The 20,485-nt window shown below is 37.7% G+C and overlaps 1 protein-coding gene across 2 annotated transcripts in view; it reads right to left on the reverse strand.

Annotated features, from left to right (window-relative positions):
- tnrc6c2 (trinucleotide repeat containing adaptor 6C2) overlaps positions 1-20,485 on the reverse strand; it is a 55,990-nt gene that overhangs the window by 17,647 nt on the left and 17,858 nt on the right. For both annotated transcript variants that reach the window (XM_087257139.1, XM_087257138.1), the window contains exons 2-10: positions 14,912-15,213; positions 6,850-9,057; positions 5,121-5,327; positions 3,130-3,287; positions 2,932-3,009; positions 2,771-2,828; positions 2,517-2,662; positions 2,236-2,382; positions 105-251 (exon numbers count right to left, since the gene is read on the reverse strand). In XM_087257139.1, coding sequence (XP_087113265.1) covers positions 105-251; positions 2,236-2,382; positions 2,517-2,662; positions 2,771-2,828; positions 2,932-3,009; positions 3,130-3,287; positions 5,121-5,327; positions 6,850-8,842 — 2,934 coding nt within the window. In that variant the 5' untranslated portion in view covers positions 8,843-9,057; positions 14,912-15,213. The remainder of the gene's footprint in view (positions 1-104; positions 252-2,235; positions 2,383-2,516; positions 2,663-2,770; positions 2,829-2,931; positions 3,010-3,129; positions 3,288-5,120; positions 5,328-6,849; positions 9,058-14,911; positions 15,214-20,485) is intronic.

Here is a 20,485-nt window from a genome sequence, read left to right on the forward strand (position 1 = left end):
TAATATGATTACATGATTTATGCAACTTGACTAATAGATTGATGCCACTTGAATTTTAGAATCTAGGATGAGAAGAAACAATATAAAGGTTAGAAACAAATTACCTGAGGGGTGAGAAGCTGAGGCACTTGAGCACGCAGGTTAGGCTGGGTGGAGCTCAGAGCTGGCACTGGTGGCTGAGGGGGCGGGGCCTGCTGCTGCATGACCCGAGTTTGTGCTGCTCCATTAGTGCCAAACATTCCATTATGCATCTAGGAAACAAAAAGAGCAGCAAAATCTAGATGTATGTACATACTCTAAAATAAATCAGTGGTCACCAACTAGGGGTGTCACGATTTCGATCGAAAATTATGCTTAATTTCGATTATCAAATCAAAAAATAGAATCGTCGATGCTGCCACGCGCCCCCATGTCACGTCAGCTTGGCTTGCCAAGCGGGAAAAAAACAGGCTTGTTGAAGTGCTTGTTAAACTGCAGAAGCAGGAGACCCGTCGACAGAACTTAAACCCTCTCCTCTTTCAATGAAGTCGCCGGTGTGTAAGCATTTTGGATTTCCAGCGAGTTATGTTGACAATGTTCGTGTTGTCGACATAAAAAAAACACAGTTTTGCAAGCTCTGCTATGTACGTATTACGTACGGTTCGTCTGATAGACAACACCGGCATCGCGATCCTCCACCGCACTCAGGCCCTGTTTACACTGTCTTTGTTTTTAAATGGCATTTTAGAACGACAACGATTTGACATCCACAGTGGCGTGTAGCATTTCTGAGCAGCCCTCCTTCCTCTCTACCTCTGAAAATGCACATCACGTGACCGCACAGACACAGACGCACACACAGCCATGCGCTCGAGACAGCAGGTCCAGGCAGTCAGAGGACTGCTTCAATCTTTCACTCACTTGTACTTAGTCATTTTAGCGAACACCTCAGATACTGTTGGCTGGTTCCTGTTGGTTGTGCGTCTTTTTTACCGACACCATTATAACGACACAGATCACTGCCTATTCACGAGTCCCGCAGAAAAAGTGATTGACAGGTGGTAATTATGTGTCTATCTTGCCTTTATTCATTTACTGTATGATTTGTTTATGGGTAAAACAAAGACCATGCAGGTCAGGTAGTTTAAACGGTAGGCTACAAATAACTAATTGGTCATTAATTAATTAATTATTCATAATCGAAAATCGAATCGTGCCTTTAGAATCGAAAATGTAATCGAATCGAGGATTTGGAGGATCGTGACACCCTTATCACCAACTCTTTTTACCAATCTACACATCAAAGACTCAACGAAAAATAAAGACTCATTTATATTAATTTTTGATTTTTAATTTAACATTTATTAACAATGTAAAAATCACTAATTTAACTTGTTAATTGATGCAGCCAAGAAAATCTGTGACAATGCACATGGATGACATTTGGAAGGCAGAAAATTTGGGTGGAAAATAAAACGATTATTTTTTTACCTCATAAGCATTTTATAAATAAGCTGTAATAAAACAATAAAAATCATAGAAATCTCAATAATAATAATAATAACAATGAATATTGTAACAATAATAAATATACTAAAACATTATAACATAATTCAGCAGTTTTGAAGCATTAATTCACAATGTTATAAGAAAGCAAACTGTAGCTTTCAGCTGGATATATTAGAGACCGATCACATTGAACGCATTGTTTGAGGCGGTTTAATTAGCCGTGAGAGTTTTTGTACTGTATGTGCCTTTTGTACTGTAAATGCCTTGCATTTTCGCAGTTCAATAAAAAGTTGAGATGCTTTCATCTTGCTGAGTTTTACAGTAGGTGCACCTGGAAAACTCACGGCATCACTCATTATTTGTACATGCAAGAAGTCTCTATGTAATATAAGGAACATGAGTGTGCCAAAGACACAATATTTTAATGGCTCCTTTTTACATTAAACCTCATGGGGTGATGGATGTCATTTAAAGAGCTCTATATCAATGTTGTGGCAGTTAAACATAATGAAGATAAAACAGCATTTGGATCAAGAAAAAGAAAAAGCGATACATCAATCAAGACGCATTTCTTGTCTTCTGTCATATTTGGGATCTACCGGGAGAATGCTAAAATCTATTAGTCGATCGCAATAAGCAGTGGCACTGCTCTAAATGATCGAATTAACAAGATCTCATTCATTTAAAAAAATTAATAAAAATAGTGGGATATTAATTATCATTAAATATCCCTGTGAGAGCACTTACCTGTCTATTGTTCAAGTTTTGCATGGACAGACCAGAAGAGACCCCACCTAACCCATGGTTCGGGAGGCTGCTACTGGCCAGTGGGAGCTTGAGGCCAGGAGAAGGCATAAACGGTGAGGATGAAGAATCGTCTGACAGCCTGCCATCCTGAGAAACCAGAAAATATGTTGTAAAAAAAACACGAAATTTACCCAGATCTAAATTCTCTTCACTTCAGGCCAGAAGTGGAAAAAAAAGCTTTTCCTCAATTCTATTCAATAACATTTGAGACTAAGATCTACCTTGTCCAGGAAGGGGGAGTGATCCAGTGAGGGGTCTTTAGAGAGGTTTGTGGGTCGGCACACCATGGGCTTATTTAATCCATTACTGTAGTCTGAAGTGCCCATCCCCCGTTTGTCCAGTTCATTTTTTTTCTCCAACAAAGCGCCTGAAGAATAGCACGTGCATAAGCTGTGTTCCAGACCAAGACCATATAACATACTGCATGTTTGTCTTTTTTTTTTTTTTACAGGTTGACTACAAAGAAATGACATACTCATGGCCTGATCCAAATTCATGTTGTTACTCTTCAGGGCTTCTTCTGCAGGATCCTTCTGTATCAGGTAAAAGAGAATTTATAATAATGTTAATATCATATTTCACTTGTTTTTTGTACATTAATTCAAATTTATTGTGCACATTATAGTATTAACATACCGGAAAACCCATATCTGTAAGTTGCTTAATAAGCCTGTTCATGATCCAAACGTCATCCTGCTTGTTAGAGACCTTGACCTGTAATAAACAATGAGAACAACATAATGCAAAACTACACAAGACAAAACAAATACTATATATATATTCTTTTCATCACAGGCCAAAGCACCGATTGCTTTAAATGCCATTATTATTTACCCTTTGTGGGCCCTTTCTGGAATGACCCCAGGAGTTACAAGTGGAGTCTTGGGATGTGGGACTGTTCCACATGTCACCATCATCAGCATTCCATTGACTGGTGTTCATGCCCATCTCTTCCCCGCCAGATCCCCAGCCATCTTGCATAGGTTTGGGACCTGAAAAAACACAAATGGACAAGATAATGAGATCACAATATACTTACATATACATACATGTATAAATACACAGGTGCTGGTAATATAATTAGAATATTTTCAGAAAGTTGATTTATTTCACTAATTCCATTCAAGAACAAACCTTGTATAATGTATACATTAATTCCACGTAGACTGATATACTTCAAGAGTTTATTTCTTTTAATTTTGATGGTTTGGATGACAACTAATGTAAACCCCAAATTCAATATCTCAGAAAATTCGAATAATGTGAAAAGATTCAGTATTGAAGACACCTGGTGCCACACTCTAATCAGCTAATTAAGTCACAACACCTGGAAAGGCCTTTAAATGGTCCCTCAGTCTAGTTCTGTAGGTTACACAATCATCGGAAAGACTGACTTGACAGGTGTTCAAAAGACGACCATTGACATCTTGCACAAGGAGGACAAGACACAAAGGTCATTGCAAAAGAGGCTGGCTGTTCACAGAGCTCATTGTCCAAGCACATTGAGAGGCGAAGGGGAGAAAAAGATGTGGTAGATGAAAAGTGTACAAGCAATAGACATAACCACACCCTGGAGAGAATTGTAAAACAAAACCCCCTTAAAAGGTAGGGGAGATTCACAAAGAGTGGACTACAGCTGGAGTGCTTCAAGAACCACTACATATAGACGTATGGAAGACATGGGTTTCAGCTGTTGCATTCCTTGTGTCAAGACAGCATCAGAAGCATATTGCCCAGGCTAAACACTGGACTGCTACTGAGTGCTCTAAAGTTATGAAAGTTATGCAAAGTTATGAAAGTAAACTTTAAGAGAGGAGAGGCACAAAATACATTTTGCTTGGGGTCCAGTGTAAAGTTTTTACAGTCAGTGATGATTTGGGGTGCCGTGTCATCTGCTGGTGTTGCTTCACTGTGTTTTCTGAATGTTTTAGAGCACTTCATGCTTCCAGCTGCTGACCAATTTTATGGATGGATGCAGATTTTATTTTCCAACAAGATGTGGCACCTGCACATAGTGATAAAGCTACCAATACCTGGTTTAAGGACCTGGGTATCCTTGTACTTAATTGGCCAGCAAACTCACCTGACCTTAATTCTTTTGAAAATCTATGAGATAATAGTGAAGAGGAAGATGCAATATGCCAGACCCAACAATGCAGAAGAGCTGAAGGCCATTATTAGAGCAACATAGGCTCTCATAACACCCGTGCAGTGCCACAGTAATTTAAGCAAAAGGAGCACCCAAGTATGAAGTGCTGTGCAAGCTCATGCTTTTCATGTTCATAATTTTCAGTTTGGCGAAGATTTCAAAAAATCCTTTTTATTGTATTGGTCTTAAGTTAAATTCTACTTTTCTGAGATACTAAATTTGTGGTTTTCATAAGTTGTCATCAAAAGTAAAAGAAATAAACACTTATGTGATATATGAGTCTGTGTGGAACAAATGTATACATTATACAAGTTTCAATTCTGCAATTTGTCATTGGTATGCTCAATACAGTATAAAATATGACGTATTACTCTTAAAGCGTGAAAAGATAAGAATGTTTATAATATGAAAACTGTACTTGGGTTAAGCTGATAGTACAATGTAATTTTAACACATGACTAAAAACTAATTTGAACAATAGAGTTACTTCAATAAATACTGGAATTTCATTTAACCATCAGACGTCAATGTAAATGAACTTTATCATTAAAAGATACCAAAACTAAAAATAATTATATAGAATAAACATTAGATATGGAATTCTTATGTATAATCAATATCTAAAACTTCTGGTTTAGCAGTTGCCAATGGAAAAATGTTTCTTTCATTTTATTACCTTCCTGACAGGGGCTTGATACAGCAGGTGCATTTCCTCTGCCATAAGACCCACTTGAGTCACGGCTACCTTCACTCCATCCCCCACGGCCCCTAGAAGATTGGCCCCAAGCTGAAGTACCATTGTCCACAGAGGAGCTGGAACTGGCTGTCTCGCCCCATGAAGAGGGCTCTGTATTTGGCTGAACTTTAGGGATCTCTCCCCAGCCTGATAAAGAATGAAACTCTATCAATACTACAACTTAAGGTAATTAAAATATAGATGATGTAACGCATGTCCAATTGTTTAATCAGAGAGATAAATAATAGGCTATTAAAATAGTCGCCGTATTATGAACTTATTATTAGAGCTGTGGTAAAACATTGTCCGAGTAATCAATTATGAGATTTTAAATCACTAATGCATCACCGATCTCTCTTGAATTGACAGCTTATATTTTAACAACATGGTATTCTATGCTAGTTTTTGATCAAATACTCAAAATCTGCCTTGCAAAGGCAGTAACTTTGTTTTTAGCCAAAAATTTTCAGGACCTTTCTTACCAAGTGGATGTGAATGTTAAGCTATTTTTTAACTGTGCTTGTCATGTATGTGCTTTTCCAGTTATAACCGTACGTTCACACCGAAAGCGGCGAGAGCGTCAAAGTAGCCGGAAGTCATTCATTTTCAATGAGAGCCGGCGGCGAAAGGCGGCGAGGAGCAGCGCGGCGCGTCTTCGCCGGCGTGAGCGTCGAGGAGAGTTGAAATGAAGTCAACTTTATGGTAATGAGCTATGACGCTGTTCGGCGGCAAGCTATCAGAATGAAGACGTCCATCGATTGATAGCAGTTCAGAGAACACAGACCTGTGAACTTTGGTTCCGACCACAGTTGTTCCCAAGGGTTTGATTATTGCGGTCGCCGGATTTCCAATTATTTACAATTTTTTTCCTACAGGAACATTAAATAAGTTACTGATGTTCATTAATGTTATATAAATTTATCTTAAAAAGCGGGAATCTCATGCGATGTGACAGTACAAAACAGTACTGCTGCTTCAGGATATTTCAGACATATGGACACATATTGGATAAATAGAGCAAAGCCACACCACACGCAACTTGATCTTCCATTGTTGTATGAATTTGATAAGAAGTGCGCAACATTTTCACGCTAGAAACATGTTTTATGCAGGAATGTAACTGATATGCTGCAATGGCTCCTTTAAATATGAGATCAATGTAGCGAGTTTTGACGCTCTCGCCGCAGGAGCTGAAGGCAGAGAGCGTTGTCGCCAGGGCGGCCAGAGCGACCTTGGACGCTCTCGCCGCTTTCGGTGTGAACGTACGGTAAGGTATAGTCAAAAGTGAAAGTCTGTGCTATATTCAAAAAAGTTTTTGAAATTTGACTGCATGAAACAGCATAAGACCACCCCTTCAAAGTAAACACAGCTCACTAGTAACATTCGAAATTTGCTTTTCTAACTTCATCAATGATTATGTTTAAGAGGTATTTGTAAGGAAGCATTTGCAAGCGGAGTATGGCTGCTTGTAAAGCATACAGGATCAACTGCTGTAAAAAACTCAACAGAATCAAGAGAATAGGGATGCATTTTGTAAACTTATAATAAAATTGTTTGTCTTTTTGCCACTGCTCTACTTATCATGCAAACATTTTTAATCACAGCCAGTGCATAAGCAAATAAAGCAAAATTATTTACATTGAAACCGAAATGTAATGCATGTTCTAACCTGGGTTCACCATGGAAATCCTGTTGAGAGGACATTCACCTTGACTGGGTGAGGCGTTGTTGTTGCTTCCACTGACATGGTTCTGTGTGGGTCCTTGCCTTTGGGGATGATTAGCGCTGTTTGGCACAGACAGGTTATTACCGTTACCACTGTTGTTTGTTCCTGGATGATTCTGGGAGTGATTCCTGTCCCACATATTCACACTCTTGCTGTAAGCACTGGGGTCACCCCAAGTGGATGTCCCATCATCAATATCCATTTTGCGACGAACAGAAGAAGGAGAGGGTTCTTCCCAGCCTGTGGACTCATCTCCTGTTTCCTGGCGGCATCTTGATGACCAGCCAGAGTTACTCTGTTTGACAGAATTAGGGCCACCCCATGATCCTATGCCTCCAGATCCATTGTTGCCACACATGGATTCCTGAAGTTTTCCACCCCATCCTTGTGTTGAACCATTGGTATGTTGAGCTTCACCCCAACAACCACTCTGTGCTGGTGATGCTTTAGCCCAGCCTCTCTGAGTTTCTTTACATTTTCTGCTGTCAGGTTCCCAAGATGAACTTCCAGAGCTATTCTTCATTTCTGAAGATTCACCCCACTCCCCACTATTCGCACAACCACTACTTCCCCAACCTGAGGAAGATTTGGGTCCATCACCCCAATTTTGTGTTGTCTTCTGAGAAGTACAATCATTCCAGCTAGGAGATTTTTCTTCAGAAGCCCAAGACTGGCCATTACAGCCACTAATGTTGGGAGCCACAGGATTAGGATCACCCCAGTTACATCCTGATCCATTGGAAACCTTTTTATTTGCTGAAGGCTCTCCCCATCCACTGTTAGGCTGAGCAGAGACTGGGACTGATCCTCCCCAGCCTGCATTTGGCATGACTCTGCAATGTCCCTCACTCTTGCTTGTATCCATTCTAGGAGGTGGACTGATGTTAGAATTGGCACACCCAGGAGGAGGTGGTGGAGGTTCAGTTGACGCTGTGTTGGAGGAAGACCCCCAGTCCTCAGTCCCTACATCATTTTTTTTGTCTGTACTTGCTTCCATTTCCCAAACAGTGTGTTGACGAACTGGAGTCTGCCCCCAGCCTGAGTTGCAAAGAACACGTGGATCTAAGTCTTGCTTTGGAAGCAAAGGGACCAAATCAGCACTTGAGGATCTTTCTCTTTTCCTTGGGTGGCCCTCACTGCTATCCCTGCTGCCCTCACTTGCTGGAGTATCAGGACCCCATGAACTCATATGTTCCTGGGAAGGAGCTTCATTAGCATCCCATTCTGTACCTTCAGTGCTTGGCTGTTTACCCCAGTCACCCCAGCCACGACTGCCTCTGCTAGCTCCTCCCTGACCCCAGGAAGAGACACCCACAGAATCCCACCCTGAGTCCTTTGATTCTCCATTTTTGGCATTTCCACTGCCCCAGAACGCAGTTCCATCCTTGCTGGCAGGCTCAGTAGGTGACTGGCTGAGGTTTCCTCTCCAGCTGTTCACTGGACTCATTGGCTCTGGATTAGTGTTATTTGGTCCATCAGTTTTAAGGATAGGAGGTTTCATGTTGAAGGATACATTTGTAGGTGACTGATGTTGTTCTGGGATATCTGGGTTGCCCCATGCACAGTCCCCTACAAGGTTTTCATTGACACAACCAATGTTCCCATTTCCATTGGTGCCATGAGGTGGTGCCACTCCTCCTTGGCCACACATACTAAGTGAAAGAGGATTTGAGCAAACCATGCTACTAGGTCCTGACCCAACTGCAGGCCCTTCATGTCCAAGAGCTGGCCAAGCAGCAGGGTTAGCACTGGGGTTTAGGTTTAGATTTGAGGCACCCCAGCTAGACTGCCCTCTACTCCCCATGGACAAGTCAGTCTTTCCTTCTGAGGCCCACCCCCTGGTAGGGCCACCATGATTAGACACCATGCTAGAAGAGAGATTAACGCTAGCTTTGCTTATTGGGTAATGACCCTGTGGGCTAGCTCCTGTAGCCATAATAGTGTTGCTACTGTTGCTAACAACCTCTGGTGTGCGTTTAGTGTCCAAGATGCATTCTGGTGTTTGCCGGCTCTTGCTATATGTAATGGAAGGCCAAGTGTCTTTGTTGTTAATAATCACTTTATCCCGGTTCCCACTGCTGCCTTTGGTGACAGTGATGCTCCAATCACAATTCTCATGCTGATCTCCCAGGTCACTTTGATGTGGAAGTCCTGAAAACAAATATACAAGAATTTTATTAGGGCAAAAACTGATAAAAAAAAAAAACTGTTGTAGATTACAAAACTTTATTAAACCCCTCACTGCATGACAGCTGCACCTTTAGCAAACCTCCTAATTCCCGCAGCATGATTGTTTATGAGCATCAAAAGTGGCTGATGTGTTCGGCAAAATATTTGACTGTGTCACTACATGCCAAAAGACTAAAAGGATATAACTAAAGAAATCTGCACTGTGCTGAGCGAAAGCGCTTCTTAAACTGAACAGCAGATCATCGATTACGTAATTGTGCTCAGGCCTGAACATGATGTGAGTGCGGGCCATTGGGGTAGACAGGAGGGAGGACAAGTGTGCCTCGGCCCGGTTTAAGGCAACTGTACATAGTGTGAGTACGCCCTTAGACACAGGCACATACAAAGCTTTAATTCTTTCCAGCTATAATCAATCATGAGCGAGCAGGTAATCAATGCTTTGTAAATTATGGAACAGAGAGCAGAAAGAGGGCATTGATCTGTAATGCAAATGCAACCACACTCTCTACAACTACCGAGAGCATTTAATCTAAACAGTACACAAATGTATTATCCACATCCTCCTATTCTACTGTAGTGGTAACAGCAGTATATTGTTTTTCAAATAAAAAAAAAAAGAATACAATTACAAACTAATTTTTATTATCAAGATTTCAAAAACTAAAAGTTTTTTTTTCTTTTCATCTGCTGTCCAGCAGTGGTTCCTCATTTTTGTCTCCTTGTTCTTTGGCTGCGCTCTTTCTTACATGTAATGTGGCTGTATTGTTTAGTTAATTTTCAGAAATGAGGCAATCTGTAACATGCAAGCTGATTTACTGATTTGTTTGGCGGCCATTCTTCAGCTTCCTGTGTTCTGTCTTTCATTCAGCTCCTTACTCTCTCACAAATGAAATTCATCTGATTTAACAGGTTCAGTTTTATACTGGAGTGTCTTTTCTCTAAACACCGGGACACAATGGTCTGCCTTTGGGCAGTATTGTGCCATCTCTGGGAAACATTCATACACACTCATTCACTCATACGCTACGTACAATTAAGCTTACCTAATTCAACTGTACCACATGTCTTTGGACTGTGGGGGAAACCAGAGCACCCAGAGGAAACCCACACAAACACAGGGAGACCATGCAAACTCCACACAGAAATGCCAACTGACCAAGCCGAAGCTCGAACCGGCGACCTTCTTGCTGTGAGGCGACAGCACTACCTACTGCACCATCGCATTGCTGTACTTTACATTAATGAATAGTTATTCGATGATTAATAGTTTCCAATCCCACAGAACATACAGTAGTTTTATTTTTATCAGCCTAGCTGATACCATGATAATAACCTACATGATATCATATCAAATAACAACAAAATGTATGTCTATATCAATAATAAGCTCTGAAAAGTTTAACTAGATATTGATCTAAGACAATCTGAAATATGCAAGAGAGCTGAAATATGCAACCACAGGGCTATGTTCTAGTCCACTTTTAGACACATACTTGTGAACTTCACTCGAGGAAACAAGGAAAGGGAACACTACAAGTGAAGAAGGAAAGTTTACATGGACACCCTCAACCCCTTAATTTGAATAATAGAGTGAGTTGGCTTCATATTACAATGTTATGGAACTGGAGTTTACAAGTGTTCAAGGGTTTAGGGCATTACATTTAAACCCATTGCGCCAGTAGTGGACACTTGTAATCAATGAAGTACATCTAAACAAACAAGGTAAAGGGAAACTAGCTAGTGAAGGGCATACAAATTGGACTTCAATGCAACCCAGGAACCTTTAATTGTGTCGATATTAGTTCGGCTGTCAAAAATGATCACCCAAAAATAGTTTAGGCACTGTCACCCAGAACAAGAATGCCATATCAGAAAATAAGCATCTATAAAGTAATAGACCAAAACTTTACATACAAATATTAATCAAAATATTTCATAAGCATATAAAAAGTTAAAGTTAGTGAAAGAATTAGACATTTTGCAAGTGTTGCAGTTTGGACAAAATCTATAGTCTATCTTAATGATTTTTAAATAACTAAAACATTTATTTTAAAACAATTTAGTAATTATTTTTAAAATGTTATAAACGTATATTGTTATTTGGATATATGCTGTCAATTGCAGTTCTTCAGAATATTATATTTTCATTTATATTGTAAAATCATTAGTATATAATTGAAAATCCAAAAATCTGTAATCAGTTTTTAATACATTATATTTGAAAATGTTACATAATGAACTATAATTTTTGTGACTTGGATGCAAGATTGAAGCATTAACAACGTGTATTGAAATATATATTTTTATCATTCAAATTTAAAAAGAATTATCAACTGAATTATTATTATTTTTATTATTATTATTATTATATATGCCTGTAATTTAGTAATTTAAAAAAAGTCATCTTGGCCACAAAAAAAAAAAAAAACAACCTCATCACTCTCAAAGATTTTACTTTTATGGCAAAAATTTTAATATTATGTAAAGAAGATCATATTCCATGAAAATATTTTGTATATTTTCTACTGTAAATATATCCAAACTAATTTTTGGGTTACTAATAATATGCAAAGCTAAATATTTCGTTTAGGCAGCTTAAAACTGACTTTCCTATATTTAAATTTTTAAACCCTCAGATTGTAGATGTTCAAACAGTTGCAAAATACTGTCCTGTGTTAATAAACTTAACATAAATGGAGAGGTCAATTTTCTGGCATTGCCATGACCGTTCAGTAGCACTATTGAAGCAGCAGTAACACTAAGTAAACTAGTAAAAATTATTTGAGTAGTTTAATACCAAAAATGAAAGTGGACTGGGCATTTTTCACTTGCGACTGGATCCACAAAAAGGATTCTTGTGAACAGGGCCGAAGATGCTTTCTATTATCTGCATCAGAATTAACCCAAACTAAAATCATTATTTAGATTTTGTGAATGTTGGAATGTTTGATGACAGCAGAAGCTCTGCTGATGTTTGCAAAAAATCACACCAAATTTACATCCAGTAAAATAAAGGAATGAAATATTTCTTGTTTTGACGAAAGAAGGCATGAGACGATAACCATTTTCAAGGTATACCGCAGATTGGAAAAGTCAAGGTTTTAAAACCATAAAAAAAATTTTATTACCGTTATTAAGATATGTGTATGATTTTTTTAAATTCATGTTCATTTATGTTTTTAGAACAATAGTATCTCCAGCAGAAAAGATGGCAAAAAAAATCTGTCTTTGAAACAAAATGAAGACAGCAGAAGTCAATAATTTATATAGCCTGACACGTTTACTGCTCTAAAATATTTTATATGTTTTTCAAAATAAAATATACTGTCATCAAAAAGGAAAAAAACGTTTTAGAATATTTTTTAGAGCAGTAATCACAATACCGCGAAACTGTTAAATTTTTATCCAAGGTTATCATATCGTCAGAATCTTATATACCGGCCACTAGTAGGGACGGCATTTTATCAGAGCTGAATTGCAGACACGAGAAAGCAAGGCTGCTGTCTACAATACTATCTCCCCTGCTTTCATTCCCTTTTTCACATTCTCCTCAAACCCTCCACTGTTCGTTCTTGCTATTAGTCACATACGCTCTCCCCACAGAGAGAAAAGAAAGGAAGAACACATGCATGATAAATTAATCACAAATAACGCAATGGCTTTTTTCCCTTCACCTTGTTACATCTCAAACAAAACAGAAGACGCAGAAGGAGGCAAGAAATAGAAGTTGTATACTTAGACCACAGCCTTACAATGCTAATCTAAGAAAAAAAAGTGAGAGAAAAATGCTGTGAACACCAGTTATTCACTATGCCTTTATCTAAGTGTTAGCATTATTTTGCTCTGATGCCAACAGATTTCTGAAAATCTTGTTGCAGCATGACGCCTGTACTGTTCCTGCCTAACAGGCTACATTTAAAGACAGAGAAAGGAAAAAAGGAAACAACAACAACAACAACATGTCTACAATTTTAACTGTCTTAAAGGGGACCTGTTATAAAAAAAAAAATCACTTTTATAAGTGGTTTAAACAGTTGTGTGGTTTAACAAGCTTCTACTGGTAAAAATCTTTAGATTGACATTCTCCCTTTGTGTGCGTCATCAGAAGGGGAAAGACTCACCAATCTCTCCATCATTACCATTGAACGTTAGTCCTGTTTTAAAATCTACCACTATGCTGACACATAGGCATTTGAAGCTCCGCCCTCTTTTGAAAAGAGCACAATCTCATTTAAATTTAAAGCGACAATCACAAAAATGGCACAATTAGAATCAAAGTCCAAAAAGGGGCAGTTTCAGAGTGATATAGTATTATTTGTGGAGTATTTAGAGCTGGAACTTCACATACATCAGACTTGTTTTACATCTTGTAAAAAGGGGTGTAATAGGTCCCCTCTAAAATATTTTCTTTACTAAGGTCTACAACCAGAGTTTTCCCCTCTTGTAGGTGTTAGTGATGCAAAAGTCTATGCTTTTGTGTGAAAATAATCTCATTTTTTCACATGTTTTTCACTTTTTACATACAGTGGAATAGCAAACACGTTTTAAAAGCTGTTCAGTTGTTTTCCACATATTAAAGTCAGATCACAGTGTCCTCTGAAGAAGCAGAAAGAAAGGAGAAAAAATAAACCAAAAGACATAAACAAGACAAAGAGAGAGAGAGAGAGAGAGAGAGAGAGAGAGAGAGAGAGAGAGAGAGAGAGAGAGAGAGAGAGAGAGAGAGAGAGAGAGAGAGAAACAGACAGGCAGACCCAGACAGATATGGGCTGAGGGGACACTCTGCTAATGAAGCAACAGGGGGGGCTGGCATAAAGTTGAGACAGATGAGATCCTATCTGTAACATAACTCAAGCATCACCCTTCACTAGACCTACATATCCATAACAAGCCTCATCAAATTAAACTGAACAGCTCTATACTGATAAATACCTATTTGTGACTTCAACTACTATACGAAAAATATTTCAAGCTAAATTGAAAATGTAACTCCTAACCAACACCAAACATTAAACATTAGACATTTTATCAGTTCTTGCTTTCTCTGGGAATCAAATTCATTATGCTATTGTTAGTGCTACAGGAAGCATTGCTTATTTAAAATACTGTGTCAAAACTAGCCTCTTTGCAAGATATTTGATCTGGTTACTTTTGCAATGTATCTAATTCACATTTCAGTTCTGTAAAAGGCTAATTCACAATACTGAACATTATAAAATAAACTTTGTTCTCTGAATAACCCAGATTTTTGGCTACATTTAAATCCCAGCAATATATATTTCTAAAATATTCAAAAGGCGAAAATTAAATGCATTTGAAACAATGATCCGAATGTTGACAAAGCTATTAAGGGCCATGAAACAGCTGGTGAGCACATGTTCCCAGGGAAGCTGAGACCCCTTAGCCCAAGCTCTGCTTTCCCACCTGCCACTAAAGCAGATTGGAGTGAAATGCAAACACTGCCAGTCATCAACAAGAGGAGCGTAGGGGAGGGGGGCAGTAAACAATAACTGAAAAAAAAAAAAAAACACACACACACACTGGCCTCTTAACCATGCTGCTCCCATGACCTCAGGCTTAGAATGAGACTTAAGAGGTCAATGCCAAGCTTTGTTGAGAACAGCATAGCAGGGTGGGGGACACAATCCCACCCTTGGTCTTTAAATCAATGTCCCTCTACACCCATGCATCCCAGTTGGGTCATCAAAGCAATCACATTGCTCTAGTAAAAAGACAGATGACAAAAAAATACACCAGATTTGAAGTGAAAATAAACATCTCAAGTCTTTCCATGAACAAATAAAAAGAAGATTCTCACCCGTGAGCTGTTTGCTGGTGGCTGTCTCTAGAGGAGGGCAAGTAGAGTTTGTGTTATGTACGCCACTAGGTAAAGGTCGACCCTCGTTCAGTAGCTGCCTCTGCTTCTGCTGTCGGAAGCGTGGAGGAACCTCTCTTGGCACATATCGAGGACTGAGCTGCTGTAATGGAGGTAACTGCTGTTGTAGGGCAATACAAGGGCTACACTTGCCATTGCTGGTAGTAGCTGCAGAGGTTACAGGCAGATTGAGGGTCAGAATGGGCCTGAAGGGACACTGGGATTAGGTTTTAAAGAGTCTGGCACTGCAAAACAAGAGAAAATAGAAAAGCAAACTTTCACTTTATTTAAATTAATGACATGACAGAAATAAATGACAATATTTCTATTTTAAAACAACGACACATTTTTACACTATTTGTAAAAAAAATTAATGGTTACAAAATTTCCCCGAGAACATGAAATCAACATATATATATATATATAGTTGAAAGTCATACAAGTGACAATTTCACACCCGTCAATAATAACAATATTGGTGTGATTTCTGAAAAATCATGTGACTGAAGACTTCAGTAATGAAGCTGTAAATTCTTAATTAAAACTCACTGGAATAAATGATTAAATAAATGATAAACTACTTTTGAACAGTTATTTTATTGCAATAACATTTCACAATTTTATAAAATGTACTGTAATTTTGATGTAATAAATGCAGCCTTGGTGAACAGGATAAGCTTATTTTAAAACATTTAAATATCGTACTGACTCCAAACTTTTGACCGGTTGTGTGTATAATTGAAGTTTTTAACCTCAAAAATCATTCTTTCAAAACAAAGAAACCTCAAACTGATTTATCCATAAAGAAAAGCAGCAAGCTGAATAAGTGTTCCAACTGTTCCATTTCAATCCTAAATAATAATAGAGGTATAAAAAAAGCTGAAACAAAAGTTGCAAAGGATTTTCAACAATGAATTAATGATGGTGATTATAAATTTGGAGATGGTTATTTATTTACAGGTTAATTTCTGACAGTCAAGCAGCACTCTCATACCCAATTTTTCAATGAGATGATACCGTTTCATCGGAATTAACTGAATAAGAATCAATGACTATTTAACCTATTTAAAATGCACAATGTTTCCAGAGATTTATGCATGTGCAAACAGCAGCAGACAAAACAACAAAATATCCAAAAATACTAAATGCAGGAAAAATACAACTATTTAAACACAATGAAAATATCTACACAAATAATCTTCAATTAACAAATTAAAGAAATAAGAGCATCAACAAGTATTGCAGCTATTATTTCTTTTGTGCCACACTCCCTAAATTTAAGAAGTCAAGGGAAAAGGGCAGCTGTGTGTTTTCCTGTTTTGTTGTTATTGGGATTATACAGAAATGGAAACTTCCCAGTATGGAATGAACACTAATGCAGAGCAGATGGAGTCACGGTTCATACCAGTTAAATCCAAAAGCATTCAAACCATGAATGATTCAAATGGCTCTGTGTTGTGTAAAGTTCACCGTGTGTCATGGACGCTTTCAGTTTAGAATTGAATTGAACTAAAACAAAATCACTGTGAGTGCAAATCCCATGGCAGTCTATCAACCATTGACACAGTCTATTCTGTCATTGGTAAAAATTTCTATTAACACACCCTCTGAGCTACAGTATCCTTAGTATTTGGGGTGTAGTAGGTTCATCTGTTTAATATATATTTTTTTACACATTTATTTTTTTTCCCAACATGTACTGATGGTGCAGTTGAAAGTTATCTAGTATTATATAAAAATGCTTTCTAATCATAGGAGCGGGCATCTACTTCCTAGCCTTAAATGCAGCCTACCAAGAAAAAGCGTGCATCTCTCTAGCCAGCCTCAAAACCAAAAAGCCAATTTTAGATTGAGATGTTTTGAATGTAAAAAACGCACAAAAGAGGACAACAAAAACCACAAAAGGGAGTACAGCAGTAAAAAATTATTTTGAAAAATCTATGATCTCTTTAAAGGTGCCATAGAATACAGACAGAGGATATGTTTTAATTGTTTTCTGATATCTACATCAAAAGTATGTGACTTAAGCAAGTCCAAAATGCTCCAGAAACCGTTTCACAACTGTAAAATATGACAAGAAACAATACAAAGCCCACTTATGTTCCTGTTTAAATCTCTGAGTGATTTCCTGGATATTCCAAGTAAACACTTCAATGGGGAGCCATCTGGGGCAGTTTCTCTGAGAAGTTTGGAGAAAACAAACTAAATTACAATAAGGATAAAGCACTGAGCAGCTCTATGCCAAGCTACTGTAACTTACCCAAGGATTTGGGTTAAAAATAGACACAGTTCAAAGAAAAGCTTCATGCTGAGATGAGCCATTTATAACAGTCTGAAAGGCAGATTAGCCTTTAGACAATAAATGGACTGGAAATTCTAATGCTGGTGAATGAAACACTGTTAAACTGCACATCTCAACACATTTAAAATCACGAGTTGTCTCTGTGTAGCAAGTGGGATCAGGAGACACATATTAACCAAGCAAAAAAAATAAATAAATAAATAAATAAATGGTAACGTTTTCCATTCGTGAATTGAATACAGAGATTCCCTGGAGTCATTTAAAAACAGAGAGCAGCTCAAAGCTGCTGTCTGCTGGCTGAAGCCAGTGACGCACATCTATGATTACATTCTGCACAGTGTGTCTATCCATCGACCATGCTTTCCCACCAATCAGAACCAAGAACAATCTCTGCCTGTCTCTTTCTCTTCAGTGCCCTTCTCCTTACATTTCCCTTCCTCCTCCTCCTCCTCCTCTACCCTTTCGTTCTCTCCTCCATCCCCCATAGCCTGTTCAGCTCCTTCATTGTCCCCATTGTTCAAAGTGCTTGTGAATTCATTACAGGAAGCAGATGGACACTGGGACCATGAGCTCTTCACACTAGAAATCTCAGACAGGCAATTTGCTGGGAGGCCTCACTCATTCCATCTCTTCCTGTCTGTGTCAATCTTTTGCTTTTGAGATTCTAACTCAGTCCATGGCTTTAGGTATCTTTTTCTCGGAAATAACTATACCTCTTAATCCCTGAACAAATACGGCCCCACCAATATCTCTTTAAAACGTTCAGAAGAAATTGAATATTCATTCATCTTAAAACTATAAATAAATAAATTCTCAAAAAATTGGTTGTCATTAGCATGATACTGATATCTGGGTTACAATGCAATATTGTTTTTTTTTTCATGCGCAATTTACAGAAAAAAAAATTAAAAGAACACTTTAAAACCACTTCAAAACGTTTTCTGCATTGAGATCTGGTGACAGTAAACCTTCTGGCAAAGGCACATACATTAATGATGTGACATCCTGAAGGAGTTGGACTGCATGAGCAAACTCTGCAGGGTCCAAATATCGCCTCACTCTAATAGAAGTGACACTGACCTTAGTAGAATGCAAAAATGGTGAAAAACAGCTGGAAAGTGATGAGTTAAGAAACGATGTCTGTGGATTATTCCTGTAAAACCAATTCTGCTTTGGAGGTTTCACACAGTAGTTGTCTATTTTTGGCACCAAACCAGCCAAAGAAAAATGAGTGGCAACCCCTGCTACTAACCTGACCAGATCAATATCCCAGACGTTTAACTTGAAGCTATCTTTAAATGAAAAAGTGTTTCTTTAGACTTTATGTGCAATGTATATTCTTGCATATATAAGCTTCCCTTTTTTAACAATATGAAAACATCATAGACTCTCCTAATTAGCAATTTCCTCCTGTATATTGCTCAATAATCTACATTATATAATGTAAATACAAATTTAATTTGCATTTGTCTTGGGATGACACTAGTTTAATGATTCATAGAAAAAAACAAGAAAATTTCATGCAGTCTTGAAAGCACATTAGAGTCAGTGCAGAGGACAAGAGATGGTTCTGTATTTATAATAAAAGTAATCAAAAATACTCTCTGGGCAGCATTTGATTTATTCTGCTGAGCTTCAATTCTGAAATGAGTTCTGAAAAGCATTAAAAAAAATGTCCTTCCTAACCTGAGGATCATGTTTAAAATTTCTCTTTATGGATGCACTTTAAGATGCAATACACACCATATTTAATTAAGCTGTATTAAAGCTTCGCTTAGCAAAGATTAAACATCATTTAAATGGAATTATTTGAATGGAAGTTTGGGAACAACAGTACCATGCTAAATTAAAAGACGGCACCACCATGAATACATTTAAATGTGCATTTTTAAACAGACAAGACAATCCTCTGGCTACCATGACAGAAGCTGCAATAATCACAACAACAATAATAATTATAATAATAATAGTAATAATAATAACTGAAATTGTAGTTTTGACACAATAGACAATGTAAAAAGTGCTATACAAGCAGTTGTGGCTTAATCGAAAGGTTGCAGGTTCAATTACCTGTCTCGGCACAAGTTAAAAATGGGGGCAGCAAATGAACTTTACTCTCTCCATCTTCAATACCCAGCCGAGGTCAAAATTCCAAACTATGTGATCATTATAGGCATGGCCCGGTATAAGATTCTGACGGTATGATAACCTTGGATAAAAATATCACGGTTTCACTGTATTATGCTTACTGCTCTAAAATATATTCTTTTCAAATGTCTGGGTAAAAAACTAAAACTTTTCTCTTTTAAACACAATACATTTTATTTTGAGAAACACTTAAAATATTTTGGAACAGTAAACATGTTAATCTAAATTAATTATCGACTTCTGTCTTCATTTGTTTAGAAAACAGATTTTCTTTACAATTTAAAATGGCATCTTTGGATATCTTTTCTGCTGGAGATGTCCTAAATATTAAAAAAATAAAAATAAAAAAATCTTACACATAACTTAGGTACGGTATTGCAGAAAATTTTGGCGGTTTCAAAACCTTGACTTTTCCAAACCGCGGTATACCTAAGCTGTTATCGTCCCATGCCTAGGTCATTATATGGACTCTTGAGATGAGCTGAATGAATTAACTGTGAGTTCTAATGGACATGTGTACTAAAGTTTAAGCACTGACTGCTGGCTCGATTGAATGTTGCAATGTAGATACACGACAGTACAATTAAATAATATGCTAAATTAAGTTCTCTAAACTGATTAATTTGCTGCAGTATAAATCAACATAATATAATCGAAACTTTCCTGATTGACTTGAGTATTTATTACTGTCGCAACTGAAGACCCTTCTTGCTTTCTGCTTAGTCAAATTAGCAACTAATTAGATTGCGGTTCATGAGAATCAGCCTCATGGGGTGCGTTGACGCAATTAATTGGTTGTGAAATTGAAAATTAATTGCATCAGGAACTGTAGTTTATCAGGCAAAGAAGAGATGCCGTTACAATTTCTGACATTCGCTGTATGTAATACTCACTATGATTTTTTCCATTACCCATTAAAATGTCAACTGACTGCAGGATATTTCCACCCCAGCAGGACATAATTGGGGCAAAAAATGCCTTTGCCTGAACTTTGCCTGAAAACAAAAAGCCACTTTCACTTAGTAAATTAATTTGTTTTTTAAAGAGAAATGCCCCCTTTTTAAAAT

Source organism: Danio rerio, chromosome 6 (assembly GCF_052040795.2).
Source record: "Danio rerio strain M-AB ecotype USA chromosome 6, GRCz13ab, whole genome shotgun sequence".
In the NCBI taxonomy this organism is placed as follows: Eukaryota; Metazoa; Chordata; class Actinopteri; order Cypriniformes; family Danionidae; genus Danio; species Danio rerio.